Source organism: Nerophis lumbriciformis, linkage group LG18 (assembly GCF_033978685.3).
Source record: "Nerophis lumbriciformis linkage group LG18, RoL_Nlum_v2.1, whole genome shotgun sequence".
Lineage (NCBI taxonomy): Eukaryota > Metazoa > Chordata > Actinopteri > Syngnathiformes > Syngnathidae > Nerophis > Nerophis lumbriciformis.
In genome coordinates this window covers 14,180,001-14,203,851 of record NC_084565.2, presented here as the reverse complement: position 1 = coordinate 14,203,851, position 23,851 = coordinate 14,180,001, and the positions used below count along the sequence as shown (strand labels likewise).

Sequence of the window (23,851 nt, the reverse complement as noted above, 5' to 3'; positions counted from 1 at the left end):
TATATATATATATATATATATATATATATACATATATATATATGTACATATATATATATATACACATCCTGAATATATGCAAACAAAACTGTGTTTAGATAATTGATACTTCAAACTTGCATAAATAAATATTAGGAATATAACATAACTTGGCTTCTGACAGCTTGAAAAACTTATTCGGGTGTTACCATTTAGTGGTCAATTGTACGGAATATGTACTTCACTGTGCAATCTACTAATAAAAGTTTCAATCAATCAATCAATGGGAGTTTTTGAACAATAATTATAAAATGAAACTGAAGATGGCAGTAATACAACACAGATGAATGCCAGCTGCCGTAAAACTGAAAAGAAGAAAAAGACCAGTGGAGGGCAGCAACACGCCTAAGATGCGTCCAGTCTGCCGAATATCAAAGAGAAGAAGAATCCGCATGCGTAAAACCAGACAGTTCTGGTGTTGCCCAAAAGAAGAGAGAGATTGTGAAATTTGAGCAGATTCAAAACTAATTTGACTTTTTCTAAAGCCAAACCATATATTTTTAGGGTAGCCCTTTATGGGCGTCTCTAGTATCAAACTGGCCGACACTTGGATACAGTGATACAGGACATAATGGACGAGGCTCGAACCTGTGTCATGCGCTGCTATGCGCCCTGATGAAATGTGGCCTTGTTTCATTATCGGCGCTGGGCGGGAGTTGGGAAGTGGGACAGGGTGACACCAGTGAAAGTTGCACCCGAGTCCGAAGGTTGAGTCACTTAACAACAACGACGGAGCGATCAGCCGATGACCACCAATGTGAGGAGCCATGAAGGAGAAGAACGGTCCTACAATGGGGACTCAGAGGAACGGCATCACGAAGGAAAGTTTGATATTGTCAGTAGACGTGGGCACGACATCGATCAGATGTCACGTGTATGACAAGACGGCGCATGTTCGTGGGTCTGCCACTGCAGAGGTACGACCCACTTCCTGTCACTATCTGAACACATATACCCGTCAATGGTTCCCTGTTTGTCTTTGTGTATTTAGCTGGTTCCGCTCTACCCGACGACAGGGCATGTGGAACTTGACCCAGATGCACTGTGGAAAGGATTCACCTCTGTTGTGAAGGGGGCTGTGCAAGGTACTGTACCACACTGATGTACTGTACAAGAACTGTATGGTGTACTGTACAAGAACTGTACTGATGTACTGTTCAAGAACTGTACTGATGTGCTGTACAAGAACCGCACTGATGTACTGTACAAGAACTGCACTGATGTACTGTTCAAGAACCGCACTGATGTACTGTACAAGAACTGCACTGATGTACTGTTCAAGAACCGGAACCGTACAGGTGCTGGGGTCGCTCATAGGCATGCTCTGTCCTGACCCGTTCAGGACAGGACAGCTGTACATGCCGTTTTCAATGTTGTGTCTCACTGCTTAGTAGGGATGATGTTTGATAAGAAATTATCGAGTTCGAGCCTATTATCGAATCCTCTCATCGAACCGATTCCTTATCGATTCTCTTATCGAGTCCAGATAGGTTGTTGCAGGGCCGGCCCGTGGCATAGGCCGCATAGGCAAATGCTAAGGGCGCCGTCCATCAGGGGGCGCCACGCCAGTTCCACAAATGTTGGAGAAAGAATAAATAAATTTAAAAAAAAGTTGGTACTATTATTTCTAAATACAAAAAATAATCCCACGTTAATTAAAATGCAAAGTAAAGCCTATTTAATAGAAATATTATTTGTTACAACCCCGCACGGTGCGCCCCCTCCCTTCCCGTATCATGACTCTTTTTGGACGTCACCACATCAAAAAATCAACACAAGATGTCAAAACGGCCAAAACTGTCAGGTGCCTAGGGAAGAAAAAAGAGAAAAGAAGAGGAGGAGAAACGAGAAAAGACAGAGGTAGCAGGTATGCCTACATGAAATGATTTGTCTGTTACAGAATGTGATAGTAACCTGGCTTTTTAGCATTAAGCTAATGTTACATGATTCGGCAATTGCTAATCAATAAATAGCTAGTTCTGTTTTAACGTCGGGTTAATATTGTGGAGGGGGCTAAATTGTTATGGAAAATAATAATGTAACGTTAGGTAATTACAGTACTCCCACCTTACATTCCTCAGGGACATTTGTATTAGATCTTTTAAGCAGGTGTTTTTTGTTTACATTGTTATTGCCTTCTGGTTAGCTAATGTTTGCCCTGCAGGTAATAGTCACTTTTCCACCCCTTTATATATTAGGTATAGTTGTAAGTAAAAAAAAAAAGGTCAAAGACAAAGCTATTCGGTTTCTTGTGAGTATATACACTTCACTGCCGATGTGGGGGGGCGCCACCTAAAATCTTGCCTAGGGCGCCAGATTGGTTAGGGCCGGGCCTGGGTTGTTGTATCCATCCATCCATCTTCTTCCGCTTATCCGAGGTCGGGTCGCGGGGGCAGCAGCCTAAGCAGGGAAGCCCAGACTTCCCTCTCCCCAGCCACTTCGTCCAGCTCTTCCCGGGGGATCCCGAGGCGTTCCCAGGCCAGCCGGGAGACATAGTCTTCCCAACGTGTCCTGGGTCTTCCCCGTGGCCTCCTACCGGTCGGACGTGCCCTAAACACCTCCCTAGGGAGGCGATCGGGTGGCATCCTGACCAGATGCCCGAACCACCTCATCTGGCTCCTCTCGATGTGGAGGAGCAGCGGCTTTACTTTGAGCTCCCCGCGGATGACAGAGCTTCTCACCCTATCTCTAAGGGAGAGCCCTGCCACCCGGCGGAGGAAACTCCCAAAGCTCATGACCATAGGTGAGGATGGGAACGTAGATCGACCGGTAAATTGAGAGCTTTGCCTTCCGGCTCAGCTCCTTCTTCACCACAACGGATCGATACAGCGTCCGCATTACTGAAGATGCCGCACCGATCCGCCTGTCGATCTCACGATCCACTCTTCCCTCACTCGTGAACAAGACTCCGAGGTACTTGAACTCCTCCACTTGGGGCAGGGTCTCCTCCCCAACCCGGAGATGGCACTCCACCCTTTTCCGGGCGAGAACCATGGACTCGGTCTTGGAGGTGCTGATTCTCATCCCAGTCGCTTCACACTCGGCTGCGAACCGATCCAGCAAGAGCTGAAGATCCTGGCCAGATGAAGCCATCAGGACCACATCATCTGCAAAAAGCAGTTGTTGTATATGGAAAAAAAAAAAACACAATATTTGGTTTAAGAAAAGCTCACTTTTATTATATAAGAAAAAAATGTAATCTAATAAATAAATAAATATTGACTGTTACCCCCCCTAAAAAAATAAAATAAAATAAATAAATATTGACTGTTATTACCCAAAGTATCGTATTTTTCGGAGTATAAGTCGCACCGGAGTATAAGTCGCACCTGCCGAAAATGCAAAATAAAGAAGGAAAAAAACATATATAAATCGCACTGAAGCCCGGCCAAACTATGAAAAAAACTGCGACTTATAGTCCGAAAAATACGGTATATTAAGTGGGATTTTTCAGAAAAACAAATATATACAGTGACACAAAAACAACCTGTTTCTGTGATCACTATAGGTGAATAAATAATAATATAGTGTTAAATAAAATCAGTCCCTTGGGCACAAAACTGAAAATAATACAGCTCTCCAAAAAGTGCACTTCTGCTGCTATTTGACATAACTGTTTGTTATGATGCTTTGACATTTTTGCACTTTATTTCTTTATTGAAAGAAAATTCTATGAAGAGAAAAGTTGTTTGCAAATGTGGTTACAATGCTAAAAAATGAATAGTTAAAGCTAAAAAAAGAAATATTATTAAGCCTTAAGGTCTATTATTATTTTTTTCATAGTTTGGCCGGGCTCCAGTGCGACTTATATATGTTTTTTTTCCTTTTTTATTATGCTTTTTCAGCAGGTGCGACTTATACTCCGAAAAATACGGTACACTATATTGAGGAAAGATGTTATGAGCTAGGGCAGGGGTCGGCAACCCAAAATGTTGAAAGAGCCATATTGGACCAAAAATACAAAAACAAATCTGTCTGGAGCCGCAAAAAATTAAAAGCCATATTACATACAGATAGTGTGTCATGAGATATAAATTGAATTAAGAGGACTTAAAGGAAACTAAATGACCTCAAATATAGCTACAAATGAGGCATAATGATGCAATATGTACATATAGCCAGCCTAAATAGCTTGTTAGCATCGATTAGCTTGCAGTCATGCAGTGACCAAATATGTCTGATTAGCACTCCACACAAGTCAATAACATCAACAAAACTCACCTTTCATGCACAACGTTAAAAGTTTGGTGGACAAAATGAGACAGAAAAAGAAGTGGCATAAAACACGTCCTAGAAAGTCGGAGAAAGTTATACATGTAAACAAACTACGGTGAGTTCAAGGACCGCCAAAATTAGTTGGACAAAACGGCGCTCGCCAAATACTCAAATCTGTGAAGCATGTTTAATATAAACAGTGTGCTTTGTAACAATTAGGGAGGCTTGTGTCATGTTTGTCCTCCTACAGAAACCATATTAAAACAAAAAATAGATATTTTTCCCCTCATCTTTTTCCATTTTTCATACATTTTTTAAAAAGCTCCAGAGAGCCACTAGGGCGGCGCTAAAGAGCCGCATGCGGCTCTAGAGCCGCGGGTTGCCGACCCCTGAGCTAGGGAATATAACAACTACACTACCCAGCATTCGACGGGAGTGACAAGCATGCGCAGTAGCCCCAAAAAGTGTTGTTGCATGTCGTCACGCCGGCAGCTAAGAATGAGGTTATGAGCACGCTGTGAAAGTAAACGTCAAGAACTCAGCCAACACGCCTCGTCTGCATTATTTATAATTAGACAGACAACACATATACAGTGTGATTTTGTTTTGTTTACAAGGAAAGAAAAACAAAAGTTAAAAAAGGGAGATCATGTCATATATGTTGTATATATATGTATGTGCTGCGGTTGCTTTAAGAACGTTGCGACAGCTGCCGTAAAGGAGGTGCGTTGCTAGCCTGGTTGCTATGTTTCCGGTTGGTCGTAAAGTGTTTGTCATGTGTTTGTACCCTGCTCAAATCTCTCAGTAAAGTTATTCATCGGATTATACCTTTTGTTTTGAACTTTATTACACCATGGAGCGCTTTTTCCAGTCCATTGTTTTTCCTGCTTTCCCTATCTGTGCCTAATGACTGAGCTACGAAAATTGGTTTCGAGTATCATCTTAGTGCTGCACTTGGGCCCCATTAGTTCCCATAACGATATATTGGAATGGAACCGGTCTGTTCCAGGGACAAACCATTACTTTTGTGAAATGGCAGAACAGGCAACATTTTTAGTAACAATTTAAGATAGATAGCTTTAGGGCTGCAAAATTTGGAGAGAAAAAAAACACATTGTGATTTTTCTCTCCAAAACTGCGATTGCAATTTGACTTGAGTCTTATTGTATACATATGAATGCATAAAACTGCGAAAATAACGAGTGAAGGAAGACAGGTTACTTCTAGACCAGGGGTGTCAAACATATGGTCCGTGGGCTGGATCAGGCCCACGAACAGGTTTTATCCAGCCCGCGAGATGAGTTTGCCAAGTATAAAAATAAGCTGAAATTTTTGAATGAAAGAAACTGCTGTTTTAAATGTATCCACTGAATGTCACAATAGCAATTATTTGTGTACTCTGTCGCTAGAGCATGCATGACTTCAGAGGTGGTGGAACTATGTGCCATGTAAAATAGAGGACTGGGGACACATTATCTGGGCGCACATAAATGATAATGGGTTGTACTTGTATAGCGCTTTTCTACCTTCAAGGTACTCAAAGCGCTTTGACACTACTTCCACATTTACCCATTCACACACACATTCACACACTGATGGAGGGAGCTGCCATGCAAGGCGCTAACCAGCACCCATCAGGAGCAAGGGTGAAGTGTCTTGCTCAGGACACAACGGACATGACGAGGTTGGTACTAGGTGGGGATTGAACCAGGGACCCTCGGGTCGCGCACGGCCATTCTTCCACTGCGCCACGCCGTCCCTACAATGATAAATGGGTTGTACTTGTATAGCGCTTTTCTACCTTCAAGGTACTCAAAGCGCTTTGACACTACTTCCACATTTACCCATTCACACACACATTCACACACTGATGGAGGGAGCTGCCATGCAAGGCGCTACCAGCACCCATCAGGAGCAAGGGTGAAGTGTCTTGCTCAGGACACAACGGACATGACGAGGTTGGTACTAGGTGGGGATTGAACCAGGGACCCTCGGGTCGCGCACGGCCACTCTTCCACTGCGCCACGCCGTCCCTATCATAGCCTGTTATTATCATTTCCAGGGGTCACCAACCTTTTTGAAACCAAGAGCTACTTCTTGGGTACTGATTTATGCGAAGGGCTACCAGTTTGATACACACTTAAATAAATTGCCAGAAATAGCCAATTTGCTCAATTTACCTTTAACTCTATGTTATTATTAATAATTAATGATATTTATCTTTGTGGAAACACTGATCATCTTAATGATTTCTCACAATAAATATATATAGAAACAGATAAATATCAATATGCAACACTTTATTTTTATATTTTCTCTTAAGTGCACATTTTTCAAATTGAACATTTTCAAATGATCACTTCTAAGACAGTCTTGTGAAATCACAATATCCCATTTTAACTAGCTAGCCACTAACATTTTTTTAACAAATCATGAATTACTTTGCACCATGTTTGTACAAATAATAACTCATGTAAAATACAAAAGTCAACTCTCAAATTTTAAATAAATCAGGTCACACTTTGAACTGGACACCAAATCTATCATCTCTTTCTTTGTCAGTTAGTGAAGACCAAGTCTTTAAAATATTTTCTTGGATTTTCAAATTCTATTTGAGTTTTGTCTCTCTTAGAATTCAAAATGTCGAGCAAAGCGAGACCAGCTTGCTAGTAAATAAATAAAATTCAAAAAATAGAGGCCGCTCACTGGTAAGTGCTGCTATTTGAGCTATTTTTAGAACAGGCCAGCGGGCTACTCATCTGGTCCTTACGGGTGACCTGGTGCCCGCGGGCACCGCGTTGGTGACCCCTGATTTAGAATATTCAGTTCCTGTCAAAACACTTATTTAGCTGTTCAGGCAACATTTTAACATTCATGCAGGTGTATATCTAAGTCAGGGGTCGGCAACCAGGCCGCCCTAGTGGCTCTCTGGAGCTTTTTCAAAAATTTATGAAAAATGGAAAAAGTTGAGGGGAAAAAAATATATTTGTTTTAATATGGTTTCTGTAGGAGGACAAACATGACACAAACCTCCCTAATTGTTATAAAGCACACTGTTTATATTAAACATGCTTCACTGATTCGAGTATTTGGCGAGTGCCGTTTTGTCCTACTAATTTTGGCAGTCCTTGAACTCACCTTAGTTTGTTTACATGTATATCTTTCTGCGACTTTCTAGGACGTGTTTTATGCCACTTCTTTTTCTGTCTCATGTTGTCCACCAAACTTTTAACGTTGTGCATGAATCCACAAAGGTGAGTTTTGTTGATGTTATTGACTTGTGTGGAGTGCTAATCAGACATATTTGGTCACTGCATGACTGTGAGCTAATCGATGCTAACATACTATTTAGGCTAGCTATATGTACATATTGCATAATTATGCCTCATTTGTAGCTATATTTGAGCTCATTTAGTTTCCTTTAAGTCATATTAATTCAATTTATATCTCATGACACACTATCTGTATGTAATATGGCTTTTGATTTTTTGCGGCTCCAGACAGATTTGTTTTTGTATTTTTGGTCCAATATGGCTCTTTCAACATTTTGGGTTGCCGACCCCTGATCTAAGTAAACCAAAGCAACTGAAACACTGAATTTGTGTACTCTCGTAACAAAAATAAAAGGTTTCTTCCATTTGAGTTAAAGTAACCATATTAAACTGAACAGCCCGGATGTTGATGCATGTTGCCCAACCACTGAGCTCTTGGCTAATTGGCACCACAAGTCAGTGCTGCATCCCTTAACTGCGGGGTATGAAGTTGCCCTGATTATCCATCCATCCATTTTCTACCGCTTAGTCTCTTCGGGGTCGCGGGGGACGCTGGAGCCTATCTCAGCTACAATCGGGCGGAAGGCGGGGTACACCCTGGACAAGTCGCCAACTCATCGCAGGGCCTGATTATAATTCTCAATATCCTTATGCAGGAAGTAGCTACTTTTAGTTTTAGAATACACAAAAAAGAATTTAGTTGCAAAATACCCCCAGTGCAGTGAACACCCCTACTAGGCTTAAGTCCATCACAATTTCCATTATACAGCATATCACAATGTAAATAGGTTGAGCTTGGCAAGAAAATAAATCAGACTTTGTCTAATATAGATGCAGGAGTCCAAATGGGTCAGATGAAGGCCCTTGGCATCTCTACCCAACGAGCCACCTTTACAACATGGGACAGGTACTACTTAGAACTAGGCCTGGCCGATATATTCAAGTTTTTTGTTGCAGACAATTAAAAAAAAAAAAAAAAAAAAAACATTTCTTTTTGCCACTCAAAAACCTCTGTGGCTTGCACAATCCCCTTTGTACTTTGGTTTTGTGTTAATGCACGAAAGAAAGGACCGCACGCTGCAAAGTGTATTTAAAAAAGGTTGCAGCACAACTAACTTACGCCTGCATCTGAAAGCGAAGCCTCCATTGGAGTGAGGGAAATACAACTGTTTAGGAGGCGAACAAGACCATAACAACAAACAAACTAGGGCTAAAAATCACCCTACTGTGGTGGACCTTTTGCAGCAGGTATGTCTGATGAGAAGAAAGCAGAGTGGAGAACGATCACTAAATTTCTGCATTCGTAAACAAACTATAGTCATCAATGTTTGAAGTTTTCCCTTCATTCATCTCAATGTTGGAGATAAGTACTTATTTGCATGTAATGTGTAATGCTACATTTTGGTCAACATAATTATTTTATTCAAGACAGAAGTATTGCTTTCCAGAGGAAGCTTTTGATTTAGTTCTATGAACATTATTCCATTAAAAGTACAATTTGTATTTGGTCTAAAAATAACATTGTTCAAATTATAATTATAATTATAGTATTTCAATCTACTAATTTTTGATCCAATAAACAGAAAACTTGTTTTGAATTACCTCTGTCGTTTGTATTCAATGGTTTCTTTTAAAAAGTTAGGAAGGAATCGTAAATCGATGTTTTTGTGAACAAATCTGAGATTTTATTTTCAGACCATATCGCCCAGGCCTACTTAGAACTCAAATAATCTCACCTGACCATATTAACAGTGCATCCACATTTTGTTATTTTACAGCCTTATTCCAAAATGGAATACATTCATGTTTGTCCTCAAATTTCTATTCACAATACCACATAATGACAATGTGAATAGTTTTATTTTTATTTTGCAATTGTATGAATACAAAATAAATAAAAATCACATACATAAGTATTGCCAGCCTTTGCTCAATACTTAGTTGATACACATTTGGCAGCAATTCCAGCCTCAAGTCTTTTTGAATATGATGCCCCAAGCTTGGGCACTTTCAACCATTCCTCTTTGCAGCACCTATCAAGCTCCATCAGATTGGAGGAGAAGTGTTGGTTTTCCTCCTGGATGTCTCTGTACATTGCTGCATTCATCTTTCCCTCTATCCTGACTCGTCTCCCAGTTCCTGCCGCTGAAAAGCATCCCCACGGCATGACGCTGCCACCACCATTCTTCACTGTAGGGATGGTATTGGCCTGGTGATGAGCGGTGCCTGGTTGCCTTCAAACATGATGCCTGGCATTCATGCCAAAGACTTCAATATTTGTCTCATTAGACCAGATCATTTAGTTTTCTCATGGTGCATTTTGACAAACTTTTGACTAAGAAATGGCTTCCGTTTGGCCACTCTGCTATAGAGGCCTGATTGGTGGATTGTCCTTCTGGAAGGTTCTCCTCTCTCCACAGAGGAATGCTGTAGCTCTGGCAGAGTGCCCATGGTCTTGGTCACCTCCCTGTAGACTAAGATAAATGCAGCAATGTACAGAGACATCCTGGATGAAAACCAGCACTTCCCATCCAACCTGATGGAGCTTGAGAGGTGCTGCAAAGAGGAAAGGGTAAGACTGCCCAAAGATAGGTGTCCCAAGCTTGTGGCATCGTATTCAAAAAGACTTGAGGCTGGAATTGCTGCCAAAGGTGCATCAACTAAGTATTGAGTAAAGGCTGTCAATACTTTATGTACATGTGTGTTTATTACTTTAAATAAATGTACAAAACAATTTAAAAAAAACTTTCACATTGTCATTATTAGGGTTGTGAACGATAAACCGATGCGACCGAGTATTCGATTCAACAAGTGCGCGATTAGGCTGCATCGGTAGCAGACTCCTCAATCAATGCGAATAATTCATGAATTCCTAGCTGAATCGGTTATAGAGTCATGGATCGGTTATCGCGAGACTTTGCATGGGTTGGCTAGATTACAATATGCGCCAGCGTCTCTAAAACAACGCGAGAGCTGAAGCTACTCGCCAAACGCGGTAGCCGCCTAGCTAGTATTAGCACGAGTGATAAACAAGGGACAACACGGAAAATGAAGTAGGGGAACGAAAGCGTCAGTCTGACCGAAGGTGATAATGGACCGAGAAAGATTTTCAACGCATCGGGGAGACAGAAATCCAAAGTGTGGAAAGTTTTTGGGTTTTATAAGAAGGAAGGGAAGCTCGACAGAAGCCATGCTATTTGTAAATTGTGTCGAGCATCGTTGACGTACACTGGCAGCAGGTTGAAATATTGAATCTTTGTTACCTACCTCTAGTGTTCAAAACTATGCTCAGGCTGAAATATTGCACTTTGTTGTTACTATTCTGTGCTACTTTTACCTCTGGAGTTCCCATCCTACAATTCAGACAGACTTTTTTTTGGTCCATGTCTAAAAATAAATACATTGACATGTGATTTTGTTGTTCTGTTTTTTTTGCCAGTGCCATATAGCCATAATGCTTGGGGATTTGGAGTCTTGAATATTAACCGTCAAATCGAATCGTATCGTTCGGAATCGAATCCAATCGAATCGGTCTGTAATAAAAGGATATCGTTTTTGAATCGAATCGTAACCTGTGTATCTAGATGCATATCGAATCGTTTATCAGAGAGAGATGTGCAACCCTAGTCATTATGGGGTATTGTGTGTAGAATTTTGAGGGCAAAAATGAATGTATTCCAATTTTGGAATAAGGCTGTAACATGAGAAAGTATAGAAAAAGTGAAACACAGTGAATACTTTTCAGATGCACTGTACTTCTCTGGTTCTAATTGCTTGTTTCCTAATTCCCAGGAGAACTGGGGTTCCTTTCCATAATTTTATCACCTGGCAGGACCAGAGAGCAGCAGACCTCGTGAAGTCCTGGAACAGATCTTGCACTATGAAAGTGAGTCTCCATCTGATAGAAAAAAAGTGACAGAAGCAAAAAAAAAAAAAATGGAGTTTGTGGAATGTGAAAACTATTGACAAGGAACCGCTTGGTTTTTGGCCAACTTCAGGCCATCCACGGTGTGATGAAGGTGCTTTACTTCCTGACCAGGCAGAAGCGCTTACTTGCAGCGAGTCTGGTCGTCTTTTCCACTCAACATGTCACTTTCCGCCTTGTCTGGGCACTGAAGCACTACAAACAGGCGAGTGTATTAACTTTGACACCTTTTCTAAACATCATGCTTACTACAGTATGTGTAGACAACAAAAACATGTTTTTAACTTGAAGAAAGATTGAAAGTGGAAAGGAAAGTGTAAGTCTACGTTCACACTGCAGGGTCCGATGTTCAATTCAGACTTTGTTGTCAAAGCCTATCTTTTTAGTTGCCACTCACATAAAAAATAAAAAAATAAATTCTAATGTGAATGCAATCCGACCTGCATGACGTGATGCCGTCGCACATACTGTAGTGTTTATGGCAGTAAATATGGCCTTGTCACGCCAAATTTCTTCCCCCTACAAAAACTTCCCCCCACCCCCATTTACTTCCAGGGTCATTTCCTCTTACGTCATTTCCTCTTACTTACGTCATTTCCTCTTACGTCATTGACAGCGATCGATAGAATCCAAATCTCCTGAAAATGGTGGTGTCACTGAAAGACATTTGTCTTTATCTTTCCCAGGGGACTTATGTCAAACACCAGCAGGCTTCGAAAAATTCCAGGCGGAGTGTTAGGGAAAATTTCAGGCGGAGTGTTAGGGCCGCTGCTGGGAACTTCTGTCTTCGTGGTAACGTGCAAAAAATATCAATTAATATACAATACTGTTAAATGTCTGTACTTTAAATCAACATTATTGTTGAAACCATTTCACTACAATATTGTGTGTGCTGCTGTCCTGTGTCAAAGCCGAAGTGTTATCGATCGCTGTCATTGACGTAAGAGGAAATGACATAAGAGGAAATGACCCCGGAAGTAAATGGGGGGGTTGTAGGGGGAAGAAATTTGGCGTGACAGCCTCCACTCTCGTCGGTCTCAGTACTGGCGCATTTTTGGCAATTTAAAGATTTTGTGCAATCAAACGCTACATTTTCTGAACCCAATTATTGCACGTCAAATATTAAAAAGAAGACAAGTATTTTGGCTCTGGTAGTTTTACAGGATATTTTGCTGGATATCTGCTTTAAGAGCGTGTCTGTGGGCGAGCAGTCGTAGACAGGAGTGCTGGAACTTTCACCAGAGTTCCTAGAAAATCATATTTTCACCTGTTTTCTGCTCTGTTGTCAACTATTTATTTTGTAACCGTCTATTTTGACGAATAATTATGACGCTTATCGCTTTTTGATGACGTTCTGGTCGGATGAATGCGACCTGAGCGCGAGAGCGTTCACTTGGAGGATGCATCACTTATATATCGATTTATATCCAAATACAAAAGAGGCCTGGGTCCAATATGAACAGTTCAGAATTGCACTGTTCACACGGACATTAAAAAATCCGTTACAGGTCGCATATGGGCAAAAAAAATCTGAATTGACCTGCAGTGTGAACAAGACCCTAAGACAGACCTGGGCATTCTGTGGCCCGCGGGCCACATCCGGCCCTTTGTGCGTCCCTGTCCGGCCCGCGTGAGGCCAATCATAAATTACAAAATGAATTTTAAAAAGTGTCTATGTCGAGTGTGCAATACAACGGTGCTGCTTTTGTTTTGAAAAGCGTTATTTGTATTACTTTCGTGTGGACGTATGTGCGTGTGTGATTGTGAGTGAATGTGAACAGCGGTAATCACAATTTACAAAATTAAGTTTAAAAAACATCTATGTCGTGCGTGCAATACAACTGTGCTGCTTTTATTTTGAAAATTGTTATTTATGGGCGTATGTCCGTGTGTAACCTGTGAGTGAAGGTGCACAGCGACAAGTGATGAGACGCTAAAAAGAGAAAAGTTGATGACGAATGGCGTGTTTCCAACAAGACATGGACTGCCAAGTATTTCTTTACAGAAATTAAAGGTAAAGCCGTGTGCTTAATGTGTGGTACACATGTTGCTGTGTTTAAAGAATATAATTTGAATCGCCACTACACGACGAAGCACGAGGAAAAATACCGGAATCTGTCTGATGAAGAGCGCGCAAGGGAGGCTGATGTGTTGATGGTAAAACTGCAAACCCAACAAGGACTTTTTGCCAAATTTCACACCCCCAGAGATGCAGCTGCCAGGACAAGTTTCATAATTTCTCACAAAATCACCAGAAAAAGGAAGGCGTTTTATGACGGAAAGTTTATTAAGGAGTGCTTATTGGACTCTGTTGCACTGATAATGCCCGGAGACTTTGACTGTTTTTCGTTGGCTTTGGATGAGAGCTGCGATGTACGTGACACCGCGCAGCTGCTCATCTTCTTACGTGGGATAACTGCAGACTTTCAAATCACGGAAGAGCTGGCAGCCATGCAGTCTATTCAAAGGGACAACCACAGGTAATGATTTGTTCACATAGGTAAATGCGTGTTTGGACATGTTAAGACTGAAATGGGACAAGCTGGCAGGTGTGACAATCCAATCCACTTTATTTATATAGCACATTTAAACAACAAAATGTTTCCAAAGTGCTGCACAACAATATTAAAAACAATATTCAAATATTATCCTTAGCTCCACCAATGACTGAATAAAAACAAAAAATAATTACATATAAAACCAATATAAAATAAATATGATTAAAACGATTTTTAACAACAGATTGTTGTCCAAATCTGACGGGGAAAATTGTTTGATAATGCAGGATAAAGTGACAGAAATTAACCCTGTGCAGAAATGGACATTTTTGCATTGTATATACATGAGGAAGTGTTGTGTAAGACAGTGTTAAAAATAAAACCATCAAAAGCAATCTGCTTTTGTATAAAGTTAAGTTAGGTTAAATTAAATTATTATTATTATTAATTATTATTATTATTATTATTATTTATCTTACGGTATATCAAAAATAATATTGAGCAAAATTTAATTGAAATTTTGTCGAAGTGGCCCTCCAGCAGTGCTCGGGTTGCTTATGCGGCCCCCGGTAAAAATGAATTGCCCACCCCTGCCCTAAGACATGGTCATCAATCAACAAGTATATTGGCCAACACAGCAGCAACAAAACCAATGTTGAACACTTGTAAGGAAAAAACTGCAGCGTCTGCATTTATACTGATAATGAGTTTATGCTAAATAACAGTATGAAACCTGTAACCAACGTTTTAAAGCTTAGATAAAGCTGCAATTTAAAAAATAGTCATAAAGTTTGTCTTCTTGGTTTGGAGAGATGTTCTCCTAAGGAGGGTGTGAAACCACTCTATAACTAGGAAACAGCTGAACAAGTTCTCGTCCACACTTGTCAGACCACGAGTCCCATCAGGGTGGCAATATATGGGGCAGGATATTATCACCTGGTCTGCACCACACTCACAGACCGCAGTGGAAGCCATACCCCAGTTGTACATTGTTGGGCGGAAGAACGGCAGTTGGAAGGTGGTGAGGCCTGACCCAAGTATCTTCTCTGTGGTGATGTGCTGACCTCTGAGATAAAAGCATGGAGTCTGAAAGAGGTTTCACGTTCCATTTGGAATCTGGCCAGTTTGCTACCTCTGTGCTTGACTGGTTAAATTTGTTTAGCAATTCCAGTGCAGCAGGGACACATTTTGCATTATTAGCCATCTCATTTTTAGGGCTAAAGAATGGTCATATAGTATTTAAAGACTAACAGATTTCTCATGATGCCTTTTTGCTCGATTTTTCAATTTTTGCTGTTATTTTACTTTGATACAGGCCCATAAAATAACAACAACAACAATGTGTTATTGAGCTACTGTGTCAAACAATTAGGGATCAATAAGGTTTGTAGAAGTTTAAGTGTCTAATTCTAAGTTGGGTTTGCAAATGGCTTCGGGGTCACCCCTGTTTTACTTATTTTACAGAGAAGGCGAATGTTCACAAAACGACAGAAGAGTATCTAAGCATCATTGCTAAAGGTCATGACTCCCGTGAGTCAAAGACTGTGCTGCATGCTTCCACACCTTGCCTTTTACAACTTTTGGAGGTGCCCTGCATGTCTGGATCTCGCTGCCTCCAGAGATACTTTCCATGTATCTAATGACTGAATAAATGCATGACTATTGACACTTATAATGCTTACCGCCTTGGAAGTTACAGTGTACACCGCCGCCTCACAAGTAGATTATATCTGTTCATTGCGGTCCAAATGTTATTTGTGGCGGCCCACAACAAATAGCACAATGTATTAGAGAGTGGAAGTTTTCTAGAGCCACAGCTGTAAATGCCAACGTTTTCAATTACAGATAAATAATTAATCCACTTCCTGTTGGTGTTTCTGTAGGTATCTCAAGCGGTGGATGAAGGAAATTGCTGCTTTGGAACGATTGACACGTGGCTCTTGTTTAAACTGACTAAAGGTAGGTTTGCTATTTTAACATAAAATTACAAAAAGAACCACCTCTTTGTTGGATTTTTCCAAATTGAGTTTGCTTATGGTTCATCGGCCGTTCATCTGTTTGTGTCACCCCTCTCTCCCAGGTCGGACTCATGCCACAGACTACTCCAATGCAAGCTCAACGGGGATTTTTAACGCTTATCAGGTCCGTGGTTATGGCAATGTGTTTACTCACTGTGTAAATGATTTGTTATATCATTGTTTGGTTCTCCGTCCACAGATGTGTTGGAGTCAGAGTCTATGCTCTTTGGTCTCCCTGCCTCTCTCTATTTTCCCTAAAGTAGAAAATACAGAGTGAGTACATGAATCTACTTATGCAATTTGTCTCAAATCACTTACGGTACACTTGCAAAATCTTATGACATTCATTGCAGGATATAATTAGCATTCATTTGTATATTTCACCTTACAATAAGATCAAATCATTCATAAATAATATTTTTAATGTTTTTTATTTCTCACCATAGACTGTTGTATTTTACCCTTTGGTGTGTTGTTTGTTTTATAACTAGTATTAGGAAAAACAGCGTTACATAATTCTGGTGTTACTAATGCTGTTACTTTTACTAGTAACGAGTACCGTATTTTTCGGACTATAAGTCGCACCGGCCGAAAATGCACAATAAAGAAGAAAAAAAACATATACGTCGCACTGGAGTATAAGTCGCATTTTTGGGGGAAATTTATTTGATAAAATCCAACACCAAGAATAGACATTTGAAAGGCAAGTTCAAATAAATAAAGAATAGTGAACAACAGGCTGAATAAGTGTACGTTATATGAGGCATAAATAACCAACTGAGAATGTGCCTGTTATGTTAACGCAACACATCATGGTAAGAGTCATTCAAATAACTATAACATATAGAACATGCTAAACGTTTACCAAACAATCTGTCACTCCCGATCGCTAAATCCCATGAAATCTTCCTCCTCGGTGTCGCTCCTGGTATGCGTCGCTATCGTCCATTCTTTCTGCTGCTCGATCGCTGTTTTCTGGTGCATATTTCACTACGTCCAGCTTGTAATCTGCAGTATATGATTTCCTTTTCGGTGCCATTTTAGTTCAGCCCTTCTCAGTTTTTATAAGTTACCGCCAATGTTGCTGTGATCTATTTTAATAGCTCCGGCAGTAGCGTATAGCATATAGCAGTTAGCATTCCAAAACCCGCAATGCACTCCTGCCATGACCCACCCCCGCCGAATTCTTATTGGTTGGCGTGTGAGTGACGATTGCTGACGTGTGTGTGACAATTGCGGACATTTTCTTCGTCGCTCACGCGAATGAGATAAATAATATTATTTTATATTTTACGGTAATATGTTAATAATTTCACACATAAGTCGCTCCGGAGTATACGTCGCACCCCCGGCCAAACTATGAAAAAAACCTCGACTTATAGTCCGAAAAATACGGTAATCAAATTACTTTTATGTATCTTACACCGGCTTTACAGATGAGTTTGAGGTAAAGTGGCTTTTGATGTGGTTGTATGTCAACCAGACGCACAGCAAGTTCAATGCAGGAAGTAACGTTTTACTCATGAAAGTGTACGCAACAAGCAGCACAACACTAAAATGAACTTGATGTCAAATAGTGAGAGGCAACATCACACAGCAAACAACATGTAGGCTAAGTACACACACTCATACTACTACTACTACTATGAGGGAATAATGTGAATTTGATATCAATTAGTAAGAGGCAAAATCACACAGTAAACAACATGTAGGCTAAGTACACACATGCATACTCTTACTACTACTATGAGGGGAATAATGTGAACTTGATATCAAATAGTAAGAGTCAACATCACACAGCAAACAACATGCAGGCTAAGTACACACGCACATACACACACACACACTCCTCCTTCTGCTACTACTACTATGAGGGAATAGTGAACAACCAATGAACAATTGAAGTGTCATATTTGCAATCATACAGTACTCCATTTGTGGACAAGGAGAAAAGGTAGCCATCGAAGCACAGTCAAGCTCTTTACTAACTAGTGTGAACTAGGGTTGGGCAGTATAGCGGTATTACGAACTATGTCAGTATATTTTAGAAGTAAATAGACGTATTTGAGACAATGCCACCATACCGGGAAATGTAATTGTTAATGTTTGGCGCAAAAGTCTCTCTGCTCATTTTGTCTGCGCTGCTGCTGTAGCCCTCTTCCTCTGCGCACAAAGTGAGGCGGGGTATGAGCCGCGCTCACTTGACACACACTCCAGTACAAGACTTGTGTGACGCATCAACTTTCACATTTGTTGTCCTCCTTCCTCGGCGTCTTGCCAAACCCGTTTTTACCCTGGATTTTGCCTTGAATAAAAAAATAATCCTCGGCAGTCCGTTTGCCTCAAGCCTGGGCGTCACTCTGGGCGAATTGCAGTTTACGTGATCCTATCGAATCAACAACACGAGAGCGATGGATTAACTTTAAAACGATGGAGAAGACATTTCTGCCATAAAACAAACTTAGTGTAAAGAGATATGTTTATGAAAAAAACGCATTTAAAAATCTGCCAGAAATAATGAGTATATAATAATAATAACATGAACTTCCCAGTCACAACTACTTAGGCATTTTACTATTTTTATGTGCATCTGTCTATAAATGAAACTTAAACATTTCCAGAAATGTATTGAGTATTGGTTTCAATAAAACAACCTGAGACGCATGTCTGGGTTTGACTTTGTCTACATTCACTTTCCAGAAAAAAATATTGCGACATATATCGTATATCAGTATTCAGCCAAAATATATTGGGATAAGAGTTTTGGTCCACATCGCCCAGCTCTAGCGCTAACATGATCCCGCGAAAAGATCCAACAGAGCTGCCGTTACTGCCAGCTAATTCGCTGCTAAGCTAACGAACACAGCTGAGCTAAAATGCTGCCGTGAGCGCACTCTCGCTGACGTCACTTGGCAACAGGCACACATGCACACACACTCTGCTCTCATGAAACGTCTCTCGACTGCATATGTCGGATATTTAAAGGTTGTTTTTTTTAGTAGCATATTACTTTCTCTAGTAATTAATCACATTTATTAAAAAGTAATTCCGTTAGTAATTGAATTACTCTTGGTAAAGTAACGAGTTACTGTAATTAATTACTTTTTTTAAAGGTAATTTTCTGAACACTGTTTATAACCAAAGATGTGGACTGCTGCCTCAGCAATATTGGAATGCACACGCAACACGTGCCTTCAAACAACCACACTACGGCATCCTGTAAACCACATTAATTTAGCCTTGCACTAGAAGAAACAAAGGCGCTAAAATATGCAAAATTATTTCCAATGATGCAAAATATGAGCTATGAAATTTATTTTTTCTTTGATTTTGTTTCAACCCATGGTATCACATTGTGAGGTGCCCTGGAATCCCCAACTTTATTCATTGCAAAGCCTGCTAAAACAATTCAGCCTTTACAGCATTAACAATGGTTACTGTCAGAAATATATTAATTTAACCTTTTTTAGCTCCACAAGCGCCAATATATTAGAGACAGCTCACACAGTATGATAGTATGTATATATGGTGATATGTTTACTGCAAACTAGTACCACAATAACAAAATACAGTACATTTTTAATTCCCGTAAATTCCGGATCATTAGCCGCTAATTTTTTCCTAGGCTTTAAACCCTGCGCCTAATAAAACGGTGCGGCCAATTTATGGATTTTTCTTCGCTGACGGCCACAAAGCAAACCGTTTTCACAAACACAAGCAAAGACACTTAAATTGTGTGTTTTTGTTTGTGCTGTGGCACCATCTTTTGGACAAGTTCGCTCGCTGCATGTGCAGCTGGGTGAATGCCTACAGTGTTTCCTGCTGTTAAATGCTTTGAACCGGAAGTGCCGTTCTGTTTTCTAATCGTCCCATGTGTGATGTCTGTAGGAAAGTTTTCATGCATATTTGTACGTGCAATCGTAATGTAATGAAGCCAGCATCGTTAGCTATTGCTAATATGCCAACACGTTTATGAGTGTCTGTTAGTATTTTTACTTTACCATGGCATTCTTTTTGTATTGTTTCAGTTTCACAAATTCTTCAGTAAATTCACCAAAATGTCACTGTGGAGTTATTGAGTCTGTTTAGCTGATTGGAGAGCTAGCTTCTGCAGCTAGTGGCTCCATGACGACGACTTCTATTTTTTTCCATCAGCCGTTTTACTGCTGTGTTATAGGCACCATTTGGAAACAATTGAAGTATGTAAATAAACATTTACAGAATATTTCTGTTTAAATAACTCATTTCACAACGTATATATCTGCGGCTTATAGTCCGGTGCGGCTAATATACGGGGGACATTTTTTTCATCTAAAATTTAGTTGTGCGGCTGAAATACCGGTGTGTGCTATCGACCAGAAAATACGGTAATCCCTTTTTGACAGTGGCAAATTAATATTCAGTCTTCTTATCTCTGTAAAGGCAGAATAATGAGATATAACATTATTGCAGCATGAATAGATTTTTGATGCAGTTGTGTGTATTATCACAGTTGAGTGATTGTGGAATAGGGACAACATCTGCACACTGTAAAGCAACAGCAGAGTGCAATTGTGATTGAGTAGAAATGGTGACTCCGTGTGTTTCCTTCACCACGCACGCCAGCCATGAATTTGGTTCTACGGACCCATCCATATTTGGAGTATCCATTCCCATTATGTCTGTGGTGAGTTGGCGTTACACCCTGTGTTATCCATGTGATTATGATAACCATTTAACCTTCTTTGGCTTTTCGTATCAGTGTCTGTATTGTCCTGGTGTGACTCTGTTATCTGGCACATACACATCACGTGACTAGGAAATCCTTCTTGCTGTAGATGGCGGACCAACAGGCCGCCATGTTTGGAGAGTGCTGTTACAATGTAGGTGATGTAAAAATCACCATGGGAACAGGAACCTTCATGGACATTAACACTGGCAGCAGACCGCACACGTCCATCACTGGTAAAGTAAAATACTTGAAGTGTGCTACATGATAATATTCATGTCAATTCTCTGTAGGTCTCTATCCACTAGTTGGGTGGAAAATAGGCTCAGAGTTGGTGTATCTGGCTGAGGGCAACGCAGCAGACACTGGAACTGCCATTCGGTGGGCCCAGGCACTGGGTAAGTGATTAGGAGTATTTTATATATGAAGCCCTTGGGACACTCTTCTTAATCAAAACCATACCTGATGGTACCTGCTTAAGTGTGTTTGAGATCTGCATAAGTCCGGAAAATTTGAAATCAAACCGTAGAGGCTTTGCAGAGATATTTATAAAATAATCTTGCCTTCCTTCAAACGAGGCAAACGAGCTGTTTGGAATTTGCTCTGCATTCTATATATTAAATAAACGTAAATAGAAGTCAGCTTACAGTGGAGCCAATAGGAGCTCCTCTATTCCGCTCATAAAATAAATAACCATTCAAAAAGCGCCTACAATACTCCATATATTTGGTGACTTGAATATTAACAAGTATTAGTGATATTGTTATTATAAGCACTAACGCAGACAAACTATTCATAGGGGCACCGTGATCACTTCCTGTGTGCCTATGTTTACATCATTGAATGGTCTGCTGCTTGCTCGCTTCCTTGCTCCCTGTAAGTTTATTCTAGATCATAAATCATGCATCTCACCTCAAAAATAGATGACTGAGGATATAATCCCACAAATTGGGACACTTTGACAGCCATTTAGGACCTGGAACTGGCAAGGACGACACGAAAAGGACCCCCCACCCCCCTGTTTCTCTTGATTTTTGTGGTGTTTGAGTTAAAGGGGAACTTCACTTTTTTGGAATTGTCAATCATTCACAATCCTTATGTAGGACAAGCACACATTTTTCTTTTTAATGCATTCAGACTAGTAAATAAATGGGATCAAATCGTTCTATTCTACCTATAAAGCACTTAACAAACATCCAAACACCTCCATTAACGTTTTTTATACATGCTGTAAGTATATATGTAATGCAGTAACATTTATAATACCATGTAATATTTACGTATTTTGATTATTTTAAGCATAAGGCGGTGCATTAATTTAATAAACGCATCACAACTTTCACTTTTTCCTTCAACATCAGTGATTATTACTCACTGCAGACTTCATGAGAGCTAAAAAAACATAGTTGAAGCTGTGAGCAGCGTTGAGAGGGCCCTCGCACCATTGTGCAATCTGGGGTTTACCCACCACAAAAAAATTCAGGAAGATCAGAGCATGCGGAAGGAAGTTACCACTGTTAAAATTTTCCTCTATTATCTTAGTGTCAATAACAACGTCTTGTCATGGTCAGACCCCAACCTAAAAGTGTCATATCAGTTTGGAAGGGGATCCGATCATCTCAAGAGAACTAATGACGGTTTGATGGTTGATGGCGAGGAGCAGGTTTTGCCGCCAGGCTCCACCCACCCCCCCACTTATGGGGGGGTGGGCACTTCAAGGTGTCACTATCATAATTTGTCCAGTTACGACCAAGATCTGAATTTGTAGAGCCGAGTTATAAAAGTATAAAAGTTGAAAATTTTGTGGCAAATCATCAGATCGAAGTTTGGCGCCAGGCCTCGCCCACATCCTAAGGCTTAGGCAAAATTATTTCGCAATTTAGCATCGCCTATCTGTCTAGTATTTGTCATTTTAACCATGGTTCATTTGGTCAAAGTCCCTTGGAGGAGTTCGTTAAAGTATGACCCCTGTTTTTGGCCTAAAAATGGCTGACTGACACCAAGATGGCCAACTCTCTGTTTTTTTTTTCAAATATGGATTCTTGAGACTTTTGTCTTGTCATGGTCGACGTCGCCTGACATTTTCCGTGACGATAGGTGAAACTGGTTGCATGAGCTACTTTTTTTAAACATTTCAAGTGGGCACTCGAGAATCAGTTTTGAAATTTCGTGTTTGGTGTCCACAAAATGAAAATATTTTTGCCGCAGTGGACTCGCATGCAAAAATTGGCGAGTTTTCGTGTGTCTTAAGGGCCTCAAATCGAATTGGGAGAAAAATATCGCATGGAGCAATTACTTTGCTGCTCGGGCCCTAAAACATCACTTACTGTACAATGTCTGCTCTTACTGGGACGCTGACTGTTAGGGTGTTGATATATTTTCCAGTTTAGATGAAGAATCACTCTTAATCCGAGCAAAGAAAAAACGGTGGGTATAAACCAGCGTCTTTTGTGTGCCTTTCTTGCCATCTCATGGTCTAAATTGGCTGTCAAAGTTGACCAACTTCTCAGTTTATGTCCACATCATTTTGCTTTGAAGATGAGAGGCATCATTTTTGATCCAAAATTAACTTTCTCGAGCTCTGAGGCGAGAAAGCAGCTCAGCAGCTGATACATTATCTTGAGGAAGTCGCCTCTCTGTCTAAACGTAGGTTCTTAACGTTAACACTTATGATAACAATAACGCTAACACTTAATAATCAGGTCACAACATGTAAGTAGAGTATTGTTTGGCGCTTTTTGGATGTTTTTTTATTGGGTTTTATAGGTCGAAAAGACGCTATGTTGTCATGGCTCCCATTGGCTCCATTGTAAACTGATTTTTATTTATGAATCAGAATGCATCTTGTCTTACATCAGGATTTTGAGTTATAGACAGAATTCCAATTAGTTAAGTTTTTGAATATTTATTTCTTTGATTCAATGAGTATCATCCACTTCTTCTTCTCAGCACTGTCCTTCACACTCGCTTTCTTTCTTCCCATGCTTGGAAAACAAAGTTATGTCAATCTCAAGCTATAAGCTAATGCTAGTGAGTAAGACCAGATGTTTTGGTTGTATCTTACGAGGTTCACTTAAAGCCAATTAGCCAAGAGACTGCTCTTGTCTCAAAACACTCAGCAAACTGTAATTGGTCCCAAGCATAGTTTCAGCAAAAGTATGTTGTTATATTACACA

The 23,851-nt window shown here is 40.3% G+C and overlaps 1 protein-coding gene across 4 annotated transcripts in view; it reads left to right on the top strand.

Moving 5' to 3' along the window:
* Nucleotides 1-409: 409 nt before the first annotated feature.
* Nucleotides 410-23,851, top strand: part of gk5 (glycerol kinase 5) — a 29,390-nt gene continuing 5,948 nt past the window's right edge. For 2 of the 4 annotated variants that reach the window (XM_061977708.2, XM_061977706.2), the window contains exons 1-11: nucleotides 410-956; nucleotides 1,031-1,124; nucleotides 8,358-8,433; nucleotides 11,319-11,412; nucleotides 11,525-11,656; nucleotides 15,833-15,908; nucleotides 16,030-16,091; nucleotides 16,167-16,240; nucleotides 20,573-20,633; nucleotides 20,785-20,911; nucleotides 20,969-21,073. In XM_061977708.2, coding sequence (XP_061833692.2) covers nucleotides 807-956; nucleotides 1,031-1,124; nucleotides 8,358-8,433; nucleotides 11,319-11,412; nucleotides 11,525-11,656; nucleotides 15,833-15,908; nucleotides 16,030-16,091; nucleotides 16,167-16,240; nucleotides 20,573-20,633; nucleotides 20,785-20,911; nucleotides 20,969-21,073 — 1,051 coding nt within the window. In that variant the 5' untranslated portion in view covers nucleotides 410-806. The remainder of the gene's footprint in view (nucleotides 957-1,030; nucleotides 1,125-8,357; nucleotides 8,434-11,318; nucleotides 11,413-11,524; nucleotides 11,657-15,832; nucleotides 15,909-16,029; nucleotides 16,092-16,166; nucleotides 16,241-20,572; nucleotides 20,634-20,784; nucleotides 20,912-20,968; nucleotides 21,074-23,851) is intronic. The other 2 variants (XM_061977709.2, XM_061977707.2) reach the window with 2 other exon arrangements.